General features: G+C 39.2%; 2 protein-coding genes across 2 annotated transcripts in view; one reads left to right on the forward strand and one right to left on the reverse strand.

Annotated features, from left to right (window-relative positions):
* The window catches only part of Sytbeta (Synaptotagmin beta), a 284,485-nt gene that overhangs the window by 164,587 nt on the left and 101,497 nt on the right, over window positions 1–18,401 (reverse strand). The window lies entirely within an intron of this gene.
* Window positions 89–12,611, forward strand: LOC145985651 (maternal embryonic leucine zipper kinase-like). Its single transcript, XM_083119720.1, has 3 exons — window positions 89–441; window positions 8,868–9,075; window positions 12,474–12,611. Exons 1-3 carry the CDS (start codon window positions 89–91, stop codon window positions 12,498–12,500), a joined length of 588 nt encoding a protein of 195 aa, XP_082975846.1. The 3' UTR covers window positions 12,501–12,611.

The raw sequence follows: 18,401 nt of genomic DNA on the forward strand, positions 1-18,401 counted from the left end.
TTACAATATTCTGATACGCTGCTAGGAAACTTCACTCGAATCAAAATTTTGCAAGTATATAGTCCCGTTGAAATCTCTTTAGGACAGAATGTCCGGTAAACCCGGAACTATAAAATTGCCGGACCACATTGTAACTCCAAACGGGTACTACCACCTGGATGAAGAGATCGGCAAGGGAGGGTTTGGTGTAGTTGTACAGGCAACTAAATTCCACCCTCCGCCATCTCGTTCTGTTGCTATTAAAATCCAAGTTTTGGACAAAACATCAATTGAGCGTTATGTGATGGAAAACGGTAACCATCAGTCGTTAATGAGTCTGCTCGACTACACAGTTACGAACGGCTTGGAGTGCATAGTCATGCAAAAATGTGAAAGGGATTTGGGCTCACTGCTGCAAGAAGAGGGAGCTATGTCTGAGAGCAGAATACGACGATTAATGCTGTGAGTACAGTAGGAAACTTGCAAAAATTGTACACTGTAGGCTCTTTTATTATGTGAAGAGACCTAACAACTGGTAACGGTCCTGGTGCAATGTTCTGCGCAAAACACAAACCATTTTTGATTTTACAGTGTGTTTCACTTCTGTTAAAAAGGATGACAAATAGACCTTGGATTTTAGGGTTTTAATCCATTATTTCCTTTACATGTAAATAACAAATAACGTCATCGTTTAATTAAGAAACGCAACAACCGATGAAGTTTTCTGGTGCCTAAGATAACCTATTTTGCTGATCAGAAACTATTCGTGATGAAACATTCAACGATTACGTGCAGTGGCGTGCCCAGGATTTTCGAAAGAAAGGGGTTATGTACACTTTTTTTAGTCGTCAGACCTCATTTTGTCATCCTTTCCTGCCTTTGACGTTATTTTCCACCAACCCCCTCCCCCCTTCCTCGGTAGGGTGACCAGACGTCCTCTTTTATCCGGACATGTCCTCCTTTTTAGGTGTGTGTCCGGCGTCCGGGTGGATTTTTTTAGAAATCCGTAAATGTCCTACTTTTTTAGAAAGAGTATAGCATCGACCGTAGCAAATGTTCACATAGAGTTTGAGTTGCTGTTTTAAGTCCACTTTATGCACAGGAAGGCTAATCGGGACTGGACCTACAGTTTAAAGTGGGATCCGAACCACTTGTGCTTCCACCGGGTATCGAACCCGGGACCCCTCGATTAAAAGGCAATGACGCTACCACTGCACCATGGGGGAGGCCCGTTCTGCATAGAGAATGCTTCCACAGATCATGATATTCATATCACTTGAGGCGCGTTAAATATTAGAGCAATGCTCATCTAGCATCTGGGAGCTGAACGTGATCACTTTCCCGACTGAGTCATTAGTAGGGGTGTGCGGGATCCAGAAAAGTTTGTAAAAAATTCCCGTCTCGATCCAGACTTCAGGAAATTATTTCCAGACATTTCGGGATCCCGAGCAGTTCAGAACTTCCAAATGGTTATTTTAAAAAGCAGTTAATTCTTAATGTTTTGTAATGCATTGCAAGTGTCTTGACACTTCTCAGAAATGGAAAAAAAGGAAATGACGTAAAATTCGCGATTTCCACGGTATCGGGAAATTTTTATCATATCCCGTTCCTGAAAATTTCCCAGCTTGGTTGGGGAATTGCGGATTTTACCCGTCCCGAATGTCGGGATTTAAAAAAACATTCCCCATCCCGACCAAAAAAAGTTCTGTCTCGCATACCCCTAGTCATTAGTATGTATTATTCTAACTCGTTTCCTCGCAATCTAAGACTTGTGAAACACATGTAATTTGAGCAGCTCCGGGACCGCCGGCGTTGTGGCGCGGTGTGCTAACCACTCCGCTACAGAGGTCGGCCAGTTCCTTTTCGAGTCACACATACACGATACAGATGAGAAATTTGATTTTTAAGTCATATTTACTTTTATGAAATAATGAAGCGAAAGTGTAAATTCATCAATGGTCTTGCAAGAAAATATCCAGCTTTTAAAGGATCGAAGAAACGAATATAAGGTAAAGTGTAAGGTGGCTGTCACTTTCCCCTGCTGTTGAAAGAGTGCTATAAATGTTCGTGGTATTAAAATCATATTTTTTGACCCAATTTAACTATCTAAAATTTAAATTCGGTTTTTGGAGATAAGTTAAAGATAAGTTACTTGTTACATTTGCATTCACTTATGGTGATATTACATTCTAATATCCAAGAATTGTAAAAAGAGAAAAATTCTGTGCTTCAAGCTATATATATTCTTACTTATGACTGTCATGTGTTAAATAATAGATTAGGAGATTGCTTTTGTTGCGTAAAGGTAAGAGGAAATTATTCAAAAAAGTCATCAGAAGTATATGTGAGCAAACTCTTGGTAGAGTTTTTTTATATTGATTAAATTATGAGTAATGTTTCTTGCGGTGTCCTCTTTTCTATGACTTTGTCCTTTTTTACCATGCTCTGTCCCCTTTTTTACATGTATGTGTCTGGTCATCCTATTCCTTGGGCACGAAACTGGTAACGTGTTTAAAACATACTTTATATCTATTTCCCTCCATCCGAGTGCATAATGATTTTTCAAAGATATGAACAAAGAAAAAAATGTCTGGATCCACCGTTAAATATACAGTCTGAAGTACAAACTTGTGATCCGTGTAGTCTTGCTCACTTTCATGTCAGTTCGGTGTTATGTGGCATTCACGCCTTGCGAAGCCACTTGTGTATCTATGTATCTGTTGAAATATCATTTTCAGCATATACGATGATCCTCACAGACTAAAGGGGGAGTTTGAATGAGTATGACATAAAAAAAATATTGTTATGCATTCAGGGTGGCCACTCTAGGACCATGATAATATTCAAGTGTAATTCCCGGTCTCCAAAACGGATTTTCCAAAAATAGTCCGGCCGATATGTGCAGATATTAGCTGAATTGTGCATTTTTGTGATAAAAGCATGAAACTTGGAATGTTATTTAACATCCGTCTTAATATCATACTAAAGATTGGAGGCATTTAAAATATCCTGTTGGTCAGTAATGGCGGACGTTTTCAAAATGGCGGACGATTTATTGGTATATCTTTTGACACAAGCAATGTAAATGAACTTTGATTGGTCCTGTTTGAAGATTTATCTTTGTTATTGGTCAAATGGAAGGAAAACTTTCCAATAATGCCTACTAAAGCATTCTAAATGCCTATCAGTGACGAAAAATACCTTGATTGCCTATGTTTAAGGGGCGCGCGTTTTTCAAGAGTGTTTATAAGAACATGTTGTTGTTCAAACCGCTTCAGTTTTGAAGTCTGAAGTGTAGTCGTTAATTATCAGCACTTTAGTTACTAATTATCATATTTCACGGATGTGGATATATGGGTTGTATAAATTCCAGGCCCGACCCTGTGGCCGAGTGGTTAGCACATCGCGCTGCGACGCCAAAGGTCCCGGGTTCGAATCCCGGTCGGGCTTGGTTGTTTGTGAATGTCCATTCATCAATTTCATCATTTCATCACTCATCCCCATCTTCGCAAATTAGCCAAGAGGCACAAAACGCGAAGTAAAATAAACTAAATAAAAAAAAAATTCCAGGGGCAAAACACAAACAAAGACTGAACCATTTATACTCGGGCCAATACGTGCAGATATTTGCTGAATTTTGCATTTTTGTGATAAAAGCATGGACATTGCTCAATAAATGAGTAACATCATTCTCAAACGTTAGTGGCTCTGATCATACCCCATAAGAGGGGGTTAGGGAGCATTTTCAAAATAGCCGTCATAGGGATCCTCAATACATCATGTGGGCTACATTTTGATACTATTGTGCGTCCCTTCTTTTGTCTTGTGGTCACGGAAAATAGTGCAGGAGACGCTATAAAAGTAATTATTACATTATATCAAAGACGTTTGATAACAGGTAAACGTAACTATCTGCTAAATTGCAGGTACGATTATTGAATTTTGGTACCCTATGATTTGCCTGCGTCATACGACAGTTACATTTTTATAGCTGAAATTTTAACAATAAATAAATGGGTTCTTTTACGCCACTTCCATTGAGGTTGCTTCAGCGGAAGACCCCTATAGGAAAATAATAACGTTATAATCAAGCAGCGATAAGAAACCTGCAGATTCTTGTCTTGATGTCAACGATAACTATAAAAACGCCTTTATAATACCACAATGAGAATAATAGATGACATCAGAAAATATAACGCCTTGTGAGCTCTATAGTAATAGCAATAATCGCATTTGCTTTGAATCATGTTGAAATCGAAGTCATTATATTTTTATTTTTTTATTTTTCAGCAAGAAAATGACTACACACTTTGTGTACAACATACACTTTACAGACTTCTAATATTTATATTTTTCATATTACTGGTTTTCTGTGAAAGGAGGAGTCTAATCCACATATAAACCTGGTAGTCCGGTAAACGAACAAGTACGTCGTAAGAGACAGACAGCAGCTTACAGAAAAGCGGCGCGACACTCTCGGGAGCAGAACATAAAAGTGTCAGAGAGTAAAAATACGTGCAAATTGACTTGTTGAAATCTCGCGAACTTTTTCGGAGGGCAGAGTGGAGCAGGTTTCCCCGTAGGGCGAGCTGAAGGGATGAAGGGGAAGATGTGCGAAGGCTTCTGGCAGGAAGGTTTCCTTTGTTTGTGGTTGCTTTATGAAGAAAATTTGCAGTGCAAGGAACCTAGAGAGGCTCACGAGCAAAACAGTGTGTTAGTTAAGTGGACTGGAGGATTGAGAACCCAGCGCAACTAATTCTACTATGTCTCAAGAGTCTGTGGAGCAAGCGAACGATAACTAGTCCTCTGCGCAAGTAGTGACTTGAGAGGGTTCGACCAACGAACTAGTTGAGAGGGGAAGAGATTACAGCAAAATGACAACACAGCTGCAGCTAGCAGCAGTAATAAGTAGTACTGCTTACCTCCATCCTCTCGCTTTCTTCCGTTCTCTACCGTTATGTGCGACGTTGCTCCCCGACCCCTTACACGTAGTAAAGGTGGATGGTTACTGGACCAGAAATAGCGTGGGTCGTCGAACAATTCCTCGTTGCAATCAAGGTACCTGAACTGAAGAAACCGAGAAGAATGTGCACCATGAAGATTAATCCAGCAAACAAGCATCTTTTGTGAAGCATGTCAAATCCTACGTGACGCCTAGCAGAGAAATTAGAAACCTGACACACGAATAGTGGCAGATGCAGCTGTTCCTCAGTCTACAAGAGACATCCAGGAATACGGACGGAATAAATGCAGAAATTTCTTCCAAGAGTTTATAATACATAGAACAGTGCCGTTCGGTAGTTTACTTAAGAAAATAATCTTCTCCTCTTCAGTTGTCCTCCTGTGAGAACAAAATTGCGCAAAAAGCAACAGCTCGACCCCGTAAAACACGATAGAAACGATCTCGGTTATGTAGATTGCTTGCCAAGTGACGAATGGCCTCCTTTGTCGGTAAATGGATGCAGGTTGGGAGCTAATTTTGATTTGTTTTCATATCTAGAGGAATTGCTAGAAGAAATGTACTTACCACCTTGAAATACAAGTAGATATTCTTCCCATAGAGATGATGCGGCAGTAATTAACTTTGTTTGCATCTGACAAACATCACAGTTAAGTCAGTTCGACTAGTAGACATGGTTTTGACATGTATCGCACACCACGAGCCTCACAACAGTAAAAGAGGAGAGACAATTTGAAGTGGTGTAGACTAGCAAAGGAATGTTCTCCAAAATTTGGTTTAGTCCATTCGTGTGGATAACTAAATGAAAGATTGACTTTCACCGTGCTCCCAGGAACAGCAGATTCTAATATTCCTGCACACATTAGATGGTGTTGTCTGCATATTCTAGAAAGGTGCACTCCAAACAATGGACACAGTAGTGATCGGCCTTACCATCAGTTTTGCTTAGAAACTTAGATGTGAACGTTTGATAGTGGCAAAGGAACTAGCAAACATTTCGTATCTGGATACCACGAAAAAAATACGAACCTATTTAATAGAGGTCAGGAAAAGTGCAGTAACATCTCAGCTTTCTATGCCATATGTGGGTGCCAAACCACTTTTAGCTAGCGTTGCCCACAAGATGGGACTTTCGTTTTTCTCATCTCGTTTCGTCTCGAGAAAATGCTGTCTAGTCCCGAAAATAGTATCTTATTCCGTCTAGAACACCTTTGATGAACTGGCACATATGTTTCAGTCCTTGCTAATGGCACCACCTGCTGATAATACTTTGCATGTAAGAAGGAGCGCTACATCATAGCTCAGTACGAACGGTGGAGACTCGAGGGTAACGTGAACGATGCCCGAAGAGTTCAAATGGAAGATAAATTGAACATACTTCCTCTACAAGAGATGCTCTGCACTAACATCATCTTGAGTGGCCTATCAGGCTGGCCAGGTATGGGGTCGAGCCCTGGAAAAATCTCCAGAACTACCCACGCTTATTAAAGACTAGAATGAAAGCCGAAATGGCTAACACTACCACCAGAGAGGGAGGCATGGGTGGACATTTTGAAGTGCAGCTATGTCGATAAATGTGTATGTGATATTCCAGCGCTGACCCGATCCTTACGACCTTCGAGTTCAGTTGTGAGCTCCGTACGATGAGCTTTATGGAGTTTAAGAGCGAGTAGCATAAAGTGGACGTTTGAGTGTTCGATTCCTTGATGCAACTTGACCTCCTAGTCTTTCAAGCTTCACAAAGATATCAATTCTATTATTCTAATAATGATTCCCTGCAAACCTTCCGAGTACCCAACTATGCAGATACTAAGAGCATTTATTGATTGTATTCATATGTTTTCAGGTACTGTTATAAACAATAATTTCAAAATTAAAATAATTTGATTAATACCGTTGTTGATTTGCAAGAGACTCTTTTAAGTAGCATTAAGTAGTTGAGTCTTTGTTTGTGTTTTTGCTCATGGAATTTATACAACCCATATATCCACATCCGTGAAATATAACAATTAGCAACTAAAGTGCTGATACTTAACGATTACACTTCACACTTCAAAACTGAAACGGTTTGAACAGCAACATGCTCTTATAAACAATCTTAAACATAGGCAATCAAGGTATTTTTCGTCACTAGAATGCTTTTATAGGCATTACTGGAAAGTTTTCCTACCCTTTGACCAATAACAAAGATAAATCTTCAAACAGGACCAATCAAAGTTCATTTACACCGCTTGTGTCAAAATATATACTAATAAATCGTCCGCCATTTTGAAAACGTCCGCCATTACTGACCAACAGGATATTTTAAATGCCTCCAATCTTTAGAATGATATTAAGACGGATATTAAACTACATTTTAAGTTTCATGCTTTTATCACTACAATGCACGATTTTGCACATATCCGCCGTACTAAAATTCATGATTACAGTGGAATCCACTAGTATTGTTCGACAAATTGTCAATGACTGTTTCCATTATTTTTTCTTTAACATCCTGTGTGTTTCAAATCGATTGACTTTTGTGTGTGCTGGAGCAGAAGTAGTCAACAGCTTGTTTTGAGTTTTCTATTAATTCATCAACCTTTTATCGGGTCAAATAAAGTTCACAAACATGGTGATGGAGGGTTTGCACGAGATAATACTCATAAATTCCACTGCACAAGCAGATGTTTTCTCTATTGCAACCTTACACATTTCAGCCTCTCACCACCCACACACAAATATATTAACAATTCAATGGGATTTGGATTGTTAAAGGTTACTATTAGTACATTACAAATGTATATAACACCTTACTACGTTTGACATTATATTACTAAGATGCGATCGTTTAAACATTGCAGTTGACTTGTCAGGCATGTTACAAGTAGCAGTTCACTTCAGTAACGAAACCTTTCGATTCTGCAAGATCGTGTGGTAGATTACGTTTGTAAATCTATCTACTTCCCTCTCTATTGATATAATAATAGTCTCCTAACATGTTCACAGTCCAACTGCCTTGATAACATTGTCCCATTATCTTGATCTTCTGGAGAAATCTTTCACCGTGTTCCCCACTTGTGTCATAAACATTCACTGGAAAGTGTTGTAAATGGGAATGCAATCAGATGTAACTTGAGACTTATGTTGCGTCCCGATTTTTGAAAGTTTGCGAGCATTGTTTCAAGCATATTTTTTATTTCTGGTTGCTGTTGTGTTCCGAGAAAATTTGAAACTACATCAACGAAAATCAACCATGCCTGTCTTTTCAATATCTCCAATTGTAGATTCAAAATGCTCAACCTTGATTAACTGTCATATCTTGGCGTGCAAATACACCATCCTTGACCTTAACGTAGGAAAATGTGTGAAATGTCTTGCAGAGATACTGGAAATATTCGCCAGACAAGTCTAAGCATTGACACAGTGGTTCAACAATAAAACTTGATATGAAGGAGAGGTAACACATATTTCACCTTTGGTCGACCAAAGGCTCTCTCGGTACGTTCTTGGAACCAACTTAAAGACTGAGCCTCTTAGACCACTGTTTTCTCTTCCAGTGTTCTGTACGAGCTCGATTGTCCCATCGCACAAAACCAACTTGTTACAAATGTGGAGAAGAAGACATTTCAAACTCTTCTTTGATAAATCGGCAAACAATCCCCAATTTTCAGTGTCTGATCCTAGTTTTAATATTAGTCATGTTATATCAGTACAGTACACCAAATAACACTCCGGCGTAAAAATCAGTGCAAATTCTGACTCGTTCTGTACATTTCAAACCAGGTACCCTTGCAAGCCAGTTATTTCGTTTTAGGCGTGACATCACACCCGCTTTGAAAATTCCTGACGTATCATCGGATTGATGTCTAACTTATGTATAATTTGCGAAATGAACAATGGATATATTAACAAATGTGCTGTTAATGAAGATATTCTTATTTTGCAGCCCTGTGTGTGGCGCAGTTGCATGGCTGCATGACCATCGATTTGCACACAGGGACATTAAATCGTCGAATATACTGCTGACAAACAGAGGCCTCCCCAAACTCTCTGACTTTGGGTTGTCTGTAAGATCGAGGACAGTAGCAGGGAATACCATCAAGAGAAGAACTGCCTGTGGAACAGTCTCGTACTTAGCTCCAGAAATTATGGAGGTGAGATACTTGTCTGTAAATGTGAATAGTATAAGCATATATATATATATATATATATATACTAAACCTCCATCTTAATTGCTCCTTTGAGCGTTGTTATAAACAGTTCAAAAATGCTGCAGAGATAAAGAGCAACGTTGTAACGGATGATATATTCGCGTGATTTGCAAAATCTTCTAAATATGTTTTTGAGATTTGCAGTGTTCTTTAGAAACAAGGACCCCTAAATGCTGATGCCCTCCCTTGCCCCGTTCCTTCCCTTGAGAAAACAGTATGCACAATGTCCCTTCCAGTGCGCTGGAGCTTCTCTAACCACGTTAGCTGAAATCTCAGATTTCGTGAAAATCTGCACGGGAAAACATAGGTATGTTGACGAGAGAACAAACGGATTCTTCAAAAGCTGTTCTTTTTTCTGATTGCTGAGACTTCTACTTTATGGAACAGATCAGTATCATTTTCACAAAAATAACTGTCACCATTTACTACCAACAGATAGGCTGATACATTTGTGATAATATCACTTTGTTTGCCATCAATTTATTTCACGGGCATCATCGTTTGAGGTGTGTCACCCGTGTACACTTTTAGGTTTTCTCTTGAAAAATATCCAATCAAGAGTTTTTTTTTCACTTCTACCATCCACATAGCGTTATCATTTTTATCTTCGCAAAGTACACGACACTTGAACTCTTACACACGTATCAAAGCTAATTAAACGTTAAGTGACCTATTCATTTTGTCACTATGCAGACAAATCTTCTCGTGCATGATGCATTGACACGATTTTTAACATTTTTTTTAAAAAGGAGGGAGTGAGAGAAAAACTTATAAAACGTGTGCAATCAACTGAAACATGTAAACATATATATATGGAATGTATATATATATATGGATGCTCAAAAATACCCATGCCCAATCCGGGATTCGAACCCGGCACCCCTGGCGTCATAGCGCGATATCAAAAACACAGGGAATTCAAAAGTTGAAATGGGAATCGCGAGGGAATTTTCAGTTAGAACGACACTGAAATTTGGATTGTCAAGTAAAGTTTATGGGTCGCGGGTTGGCTGCGATGCCAAAATAGAACCTGTGTTGCACAAGTTTCAGAAATTCCAACAGTTTAAAACTCTTACTCCTTTGTCCCAAGGCTGATTTCTCGCCAAATAGTATCTTTGTTGTATTTTTGTAAGGCTTTGAATACGTATTTGAAACTTACTAGTTGATTTTGGATTCTCTACATGCCAGAAGTTTCGGGGTGGGGAACTCTAAACCCCCTTTAAATACGGTCATGGTGTCAGGTATTGATTTCTCAAAACAACGCGTTCGATACTCGGTGGAGGCACATAGTGGTTCGGATCCCACTTTAAACTGTAGGTCCAGTCCCGATTAGCCTTACTGTGCATAAAGTGGACTTAAAACACCAAATAAATCAATCAAACGTATCTGTACACATAGTGGACTTAAATACTGGAGCTAAAGACCAGCGTATATAATTATTTATACAGGTGAATAGTTTATTGGGGTTGACTGGGGTATGATTCTGTAATTTTAAAAGTTATTTTTGGAAGATACTATTTGATAATGTATTCTTGTAAATATTATTATTACAAGAATAATATAATATTATAATTATACAGGGCGAGTCAAAAATCAGGAACCATAGTGTTATTCACTGAAATGCTCAATATGTTGACTCTCTTCAGCAAAGCGCATGTTCAGACGACGCTCTAGTTCTTCAGGACACTGAGGATTGTGGCAGGCGGTAATAGCGCAGCACATTCCGTTATCTTCCCTTGCAGACGGTGAAGGTCGCGAATCTGGATGTAAACCATTGCCTTCAGGTGACCCCATAGGTAAATTGGAATGAGGTCAGGGGACCTCGCAGGTCACCCAACGGGGCCTCGCGTACCTATCCACCTCCCCGGAAACCCCACTATGCGTGCACACATTAGTACTATGGCTCCTGACTTTTGATTAATGAAGTTTATATGATTACAGAATAAATATCCATGCATTTTGGCATCTTACCCTTTTACCCCTGAAGCTCTGACAAATACAGCTGGTATCATTTTACTGTTATTAAGAAGTATTACTCACGATTATAAATTAATTATATTTTCGATAAAATTGTTTGATACGAAAACAAATATTGAAGTCTGCTCTAGTATTATTTAGTACAGGAGTAGTATCATGTAAGGTGAGCCTAGCACAAGAACCTCAAAATTGCAGTCAGATGTTCTTTATCACAGGTACTACCGTGCGTCCATTTCGATCTGCAGCCGAGAGATCGGGAGAAACGTGGCGGGCGGCGCTGACGGAGGTGCCGACATTTGCGGCCTGTAATGCCCGCATATTTTTATGGACATATGCAGACATTTATATAAATATTGCAAAACTAGCACTAACCTGTGTTATAAGAGTTGTTCACACACGTCTCGACACGAGTCTGTTTTCACGTAAGTGTCATACATAAAAAATTCTTTGTTCTAACGTGAACCTTGCGGCTGGCATTCCAATCGTCTCACTGACACAACACACATACACACTGCAATAACACAAACAAGTAACTACAAGTAACCAAGAATAACACTCTTACGCACAGTACGAAATTAACACGCTCTTGGTTTACATCTGCCTGCCACTATATTCACAGCTCTGTAGTCGCGAAGGAACAAAAAACTTGAGCTAGGAGATTTCGGATTGCAAGGAAGCTCACGAACACCATTAGCTTTTAACGGTTCGTCTGCAGCGTAATCTTGATAAAGTGTTGCACATTCGAAACCTCCAAACGATCCCCATCGACACAAAACTTTTTCAAGGATATAAACTTAAGCAGGACGTTACTGGTCAAAACTATGATTAAAATGTTTTACAGAGTATTATCTGTGGCTCTTAATATAATTTCTAAAGCGTATTTATTTGTGTATATAAGGGTGGAACTTGGAAGAATTACAGAAGAACTTTTGCGTGTTATAACACAGGTTAGTGCTCGTTTTGCAAGATGTCCACAAAAATAAGCGGGCATTACAGGCCTCAAATGTCGGCATCTCCGTCAGCGCCGCCCGCCACGTTTCTCCCGATCTCTCGGCTGCAGATCGAAATGGACGCACGGTACATGGTCATATGTACAGTGGGATCCATGAGTATCACCATGCAAATTGTCCATGACTATTTTCATTATTTTTTTCATATATCTTGTGTGTTTTTAAGCGAGGAGTTTTTACGTATGCTGGTGCAGAAGTTTTCAACAGCTTGTTTTGAGTTTTCTTCTAATTCTTGAAGGAAGTTCTTTTTGGGTCGAATAAAGTGCACGAACATGGTGATGAACAATTTGCACGGCAATACTCATGGATCCCACTGCACGTTTACTATGCTTAATTTAAATTCTTTATTTCCAGGTAGCAGAGAAAGAGAAGAACAGCTAAGATCCTGAAAAGGGTGATGTGTACTCAACAGGGGCGACGCTCTACGAGCTGCATCATGGCGTTACCCCCTTTTCTCACTGTTCGAGCTCTGATGAGATGTTAGAAGCAAAGACAAAATTAAGTTGCATGTTTCCACATACCATCACTACCAACTTCAGGAAACTGCTCTTGTAAGTGAGAAATAATTGTTTTGTTCAAAATAAACTTAAAGTTCAATTTAAGTATACTTTAACAGAATTCTCCACTCCAAGTGGCACTTTTCAGGCTATTTAGAAGTTTAAAAAAATGCGTCGCTATGAAGATAATGAAAATTATACTTTGTGCAGGTATTCAATATTTTTATCGTTTTAAGATTTGTAAAAGCTGAAATGCAATATTTCAAAATTAGGCATAAGTGTACATCTTGCAAATTTCGTTCCAAGAAATTCCATCATATGCATTTAGCATTCTCGGATCGTGATATTTCATTGTGAGCCTTCAGGCGAGTTTACATAGAACTTATTATGCCGAACTTGGCACATGAGCATTTATTTATTTATTTAATTGAAAAATCCTGAATACAGAACAATCCATTTTACATCAGGATATCAACTGGAAAAAGTATAAACAAAATAATAAGATGAACACATACACACACACATGTACATATATAACAAGAATAACAACTAGGGCAAAAAGAACATTATTTTCTCTTCAGCTGCTTTATGCACGCCGTTCTGTAAGTTATTATATTTTAGAATGGTAGTATTTCATTTTCGTTTTTAGTTAAAATGTTGCGAGATCAATATATCATTAGATCTTTAGTAAAATAAGCTCGCTTTTAAACGAAAAGTGTGAGCAGAGAGAGGAATTTCATATATATGCAATGACGCCAGCTTACATGAGCCAATAATTTGCCTATTATTACTATATTTGAGAAATAAAATCCCAGCGCTTAATAAAAACTAAATGTTTGACCATCATACATTTAAATAATTCTTACTGACACTGTTGTCACAATACGTCATAGTTTGTTACATCTGAAATACGTTATTTTCAGTGTTATATTATTTACGCTATCTGTGGCCAGTTTCTTATTAGGAAAAGCAAGAGAGGAAAGGGTTTACAACCAGGATGAATAAGTCAAAATTCAACAGAAAATACAAAATAGGCACTAAAAGTGAATAACATCAACAGATTTAGATTTATGATTATTTTCCAAGATCGGAAACTCAAAAAGCAGTTATCTCCGAAACAGACACATACGAGTAAAACCGAGAAAAACAGCCACTGTAGAATTCATGTACTCCTCTAGTCTGAAACGGTATTTACTTGAGTTTGCTTTTAAATTCATTTTATGTGCAGCTAAAGTTTTATTCATTTATTTACTAATTCAGCGACATAGATATTTGCTCCCTTCCCCATAATATCAAGCCGTGGCGCAACAGCCCATTGAAGGCCGGGGTCTACCTACCGACTGACTCCCACCTGATCCTACTCACTCGCTCACCCGAGGTGGGAGATCATCCAACCAGTTACGGGGTGACGTGTGGCCAGCACGACGAACCCGCAGTCGTTGTTGTAGGTTTCCACGACCGCGTTACGCTCCTCATTCGCAGCTCCCCAATTTCCTCACTATGGTGGGGGGCCACCGGTCCAGAAGTTGTTACGCTTCCCCCAGGAGTCGAACCTGTGCGCGACCCGTAGCCGGCAGGAGCCCAAAGCATGACGCGTTAGACTACTCGGCCATGGATGAGATACTTGGGAGAGAAAAACCTAAAGCCCTGTTATTCCATGGCGATACTAACTATACTAACTCATATGCTAATCGGGACTGGACCTACAGTTTAAAGTGGGATCCGAACCACTGTGAAACGTGTCTCGACCGGGGAAACTACTTTTCAACGTAAAGCCCTACATTTTCTGGCCAAGGGGAAAAATAATTCCCGCGCCTACTTATATATGTATTTATTTATTGCTCAAAATTATACAATTCAGCCCATTCAATGTTTCTCCAAAGTATCGCAAGTGTAGGTAGGTATATCCATCATTACGAAAAATTACATTCTCATTTACAAGTGGCCGCGGTGGCTGAGACTACCATGCTAAATGTCCTGGGTTCGATCCCCGGCCGGTTCAAATCCGGGAACTTCTCTAGCGTTGGAAGCGGCCCCGGCGCCCACCCAGAGTCGAATAACATGGTTACCTGGGGGGTAAAGGCGGTCAGGGACGTGATACTGATCACATCACCCCCCTACTCACTACCGGATCAACAAAGTGTGGGGCGTTACCCAAAAAAACCCTATATGCCTTCATGGCATGTTGCTAAGCACAGGGGAGCACTGTACCTTTTTTACCATTTACAAACACTGGATTTGAAATTGAAATCGAGTCTCCTGAATTCATTTGTTTTGTGCAAACCTGTATGTGTGTGGAGTGGCTACAGATTATTCACAGTTTCAGTATAATGCCAAGACAGACCTGTAAAACATGTCCGTTAACTGTTAAGAAAGAAATATCCCTTAATCCATTCTTTAAAAAAACATTAAAAAAACTATGTATTCGAGAGAGAGAAATCTTTCCTGTTTTCTCTTTGTTTAGTTGTCGATCTCTTCTTCACTCATATCTCGAGAGGGAGAGGGCACGTTTCCTTTCTCGCCCAGATTCACTAAGTTTTAGACTTCACATTCGAGAATGATAGAAGTCACCGAGACCATGGGCGTAACTTGGGAGGGACAGAATACCACTTCAACTAAATAAATAAATTAATTTGCGATATCGTCAAAACTACTCATTACTTTGCGTCTCAGGACCGAGGTAGTTAACAAACCATTAGCTTAGAATTTGCATAAACCGGCTAATTTGGGGAGTGGGAGTGGCCTTTGCCCCCGCTAACCTACAACTATGAATAAGATCACCCTTTGGTAGTATGTTCATTGATATTTATTTTTAGTTTAAGGTGTGTCTGGTGGAAAGTGGTAGCTTGATTATGTGTGGCACTTGAGCTTGCTAATATAGTCACTTACTCTCTCCATGAAGAAGAATGAATAAATAAACTAAAAGACAAGGGGGAAAGAAGGAAAGCATTCCTTCTCCTTCTCTCTTATTAAAACATCTCTCTCCCTGTTGAACTGATACTTCATCTGAAATGCGATCAATATTTAACTAAATCAGGACATTTTTTGAGCCACATTTCCTCAATATAATGCACAGTCTGAGAGGGGGACTGATTGCTCGTGCAAAAACACGTTGACTATGAGACAGCGCACTACGGCGCCAGGGGTCTAGGCCTCGAATCCCGGCCTGGACAAGTGTGTCCTTTCAACAAGTTTAGCATATCACCACTCATCCTCATGGTCGCGATTAGCTACAAGTGGAAGAAAAGCGACGCTAAATTAAAAAAAAAACAAGTAAAAAATTAAATTTTCCGCATAGATCTTTGGCTGATTTTCTCTAGAGAGTATTGAATTGTATGGAATGTTAGACTTGCATTAAATGTGAGCGAAATCGGTTAACGCTTGACTGCGGACAAAATTTCAATCATCTCTATTGTGCTGGAGCTCCAAATCTCAATGCCCTACATCATATTAGAACATTCTTCAGTAAAATTCAGTAGCCTCTTGCTTTAGTCTGTAAGATTTAAGTCTTTCTCACTCGTGTCAAGGCGTCTCTACATTAGGAGAAGGACCAATCGGGTAGCTATACTGAAGCAGCCAACTAAAGCAGATTGGATGTTTTGAGGGAAGGAAATAATACTGTGGCTATAATGTGGACTATAATAACTGTCATAAATTCAAGCCTTCAAGCTGACGATCATGTAGTAGGCTATCTAGATACCTCAGTGAAATAATCTTTTATTATTTTTGAGCGTAATAGGCAAGTGAGTTTCAAGAACGCGGGCTTCAAATTTACGAAAACTTAAAAAAAGTTTGTGTCGTTCATATGTGGTAGATATTTTATTCTTTCTAAATTCAGTCTACAGAATTATTCGGCTGTTTTAATTATTGGTTCAATCCAACCGGTTATGTAACAAGTAGGGTAAATGAATCAAGTATTAACAGCTCCTTGTTAGAGACAGTTGTCCTCGGTGGCGTAGTGGTTAGCACAGAGCGCTACGACGCCCGGGGTCCCCAGTTCGATATTCGGTCTGAACATAGGTGTTCTTTGTGAGTGTCCCTTCATCAATCTTACTACATCACTTTTCATCTTCTCGATTGTCAGCAGAGTTAAAAACATAAGCCAATCGATCGATGAGTTCCAAAGTGTGGTACACATTAAGGGTAGGCGCAGGCATGTACAGTCATGGAAAAGATGCTTCCTCCATAGAGCCAGTATCGCTATGAGGGAAGTATTTCTTTTCACGACTGTACACAGGGAAGGAGGGTGATTTCATGTAGTTTTAGAACAAATGTTGTACACGAAAGAAATCTCAATAGCTAGAACAACTACTATATTACCTCACCTCCACACATAATGTACAAATGCACACGATATTCTAAAAATTTGTTACATCTATTTTTCTAATCTTGATGCGGTATTGCATGCTATGTGGCATAATGGCAATGCCCTTGGAAGAAAGCAACTTTTTCCACCCCTTAGAGATCATTGGATGAACAAGATCCACCAATCTGTCATCCTTTTGCAAAACACATTAACAGACGCTTACGTTTATGCATAGGCTGATCTTAGTGATTTCGGATACAGGGGTTACAAGAATGAAGGTACTCAATGTCCCACACCTTCATAATTGACTTGGTGAAGTTGAATAGCTGAGAGCGGCGTTGGCGTTATATTTACGAACAGAAAAAACTCGCTGGCTTCATTGGCTGCTGGTTTCCACAATGTTGTTATGCACAATATATTATTCACAGATATTAATGTAGGTACCTTATCATTACACACGTGAAAGGCGAGTACATGGCAGGGATGAAAATGTGCTGTAATTATCATATGATATAGAATTTCAGATTTTTTTTAAATATACGCCGTTTATTTAAAATCCGCAAAATAAACAAAAACATTAAGATAGGCCAGACTTCCTGACCTCATACAACGCTTCGCCACTTGTAAACATAATTTTTTTTTTTGTATGAGGTGTTTGAATGATAGTTCTCTTCCTTCAGGGCTATGATGACGCCATCTCCAAAGAAAAGGCCGAACATCCATAAAGTCATGCAGATGGATTGGTTCACCAGGTACTAATAAATTTTAAAAAATTACTTTATAATTATCTATCTTGATATAACCACATAGTTCTATTGCAGATAAAGTTCATTTTCATTTAACAATAATGGCCACAGCAAATTTAGCTGCTTTTTGAAGTCTTATAGAATTAAACACGTATAGTACTTTCTCTCGTTACAAAAGTAGAGAAGATTCCTAGCTTAAAATATTAGCACATGGAAGAATTTTGTTTTTAAAATATACAGTCTGTTAATCTTTTTAATATTGTGATGGAGAAATTATTGTGCAAATACCGGTTTGCGACTGAAGTCCACAGCCGTTCAGGAATATTCTTGTCCTACCGATCGTGTGATGTTTTATGTCATAAGCATAAATACCGTGCGTTCATTTCGATCTTCAGCCGAGAGATCGGGAGAAGCTGTCCCGGCCGCCGCTGACGGAGATGCCGACATTTGCGGCCTGTAATGCCCGCTTATTTTTATAGACATATGCAGACATTTATATAAATATTGCAAATAGAGCACTGACCTGTGTTATAAGAGTACGGTTTTAATTTTAGTAAATTAGTGGCTGTATGTGCTGATGATTTTGACACGTCTATCTCATGTGAAACACGGCGTAGAGGTCTGTTTGGAGAACGTTCTAACGCTGCACCAATTTCATCGAGTTTTGCTTCGGTTAGAATCCGTCGTTTTTGCTTAGGTATTTTAAAATTTAACGATCCAGTTTCTCGTAATT

The sequence above is a fragment of the Lepisma saccharinum genome, chromosome 3 (assembly GCF_977018435.1).
Source record: "Lepisma saccharinum chromosome 3, izLepSacc3.1, whole genome shotgun sequence".
NCBI lineage: Eukaryota > Metazoa > Arthropoda > Insecta > Zygentoma > Lepismatidae > Lepisma > Lepisma saccharinum.

Coding starts and splice junctions, on each gene's coding strand:
- LOC145985651 (XM_083119720.1), top strand. CDS start 89: ATGTCCGGTAAACCCGGAACTATAAAATTGCCGGACCACATTGTAACT. Junction 442..8,867: donor AGAATACGACGATTAATGCT/GTGAGTACAGTA, acceptor CTTATTTTGCAG/CCCTGTGTGTGGCGCAGTTG. Junction 9,076..12,473: donor TAGCTCCAGAAATTATGGAG/GTGAGATACTTG, acceptor CTTTATTTCCAG/GTAGCAGAGAAAGAGAAGAA.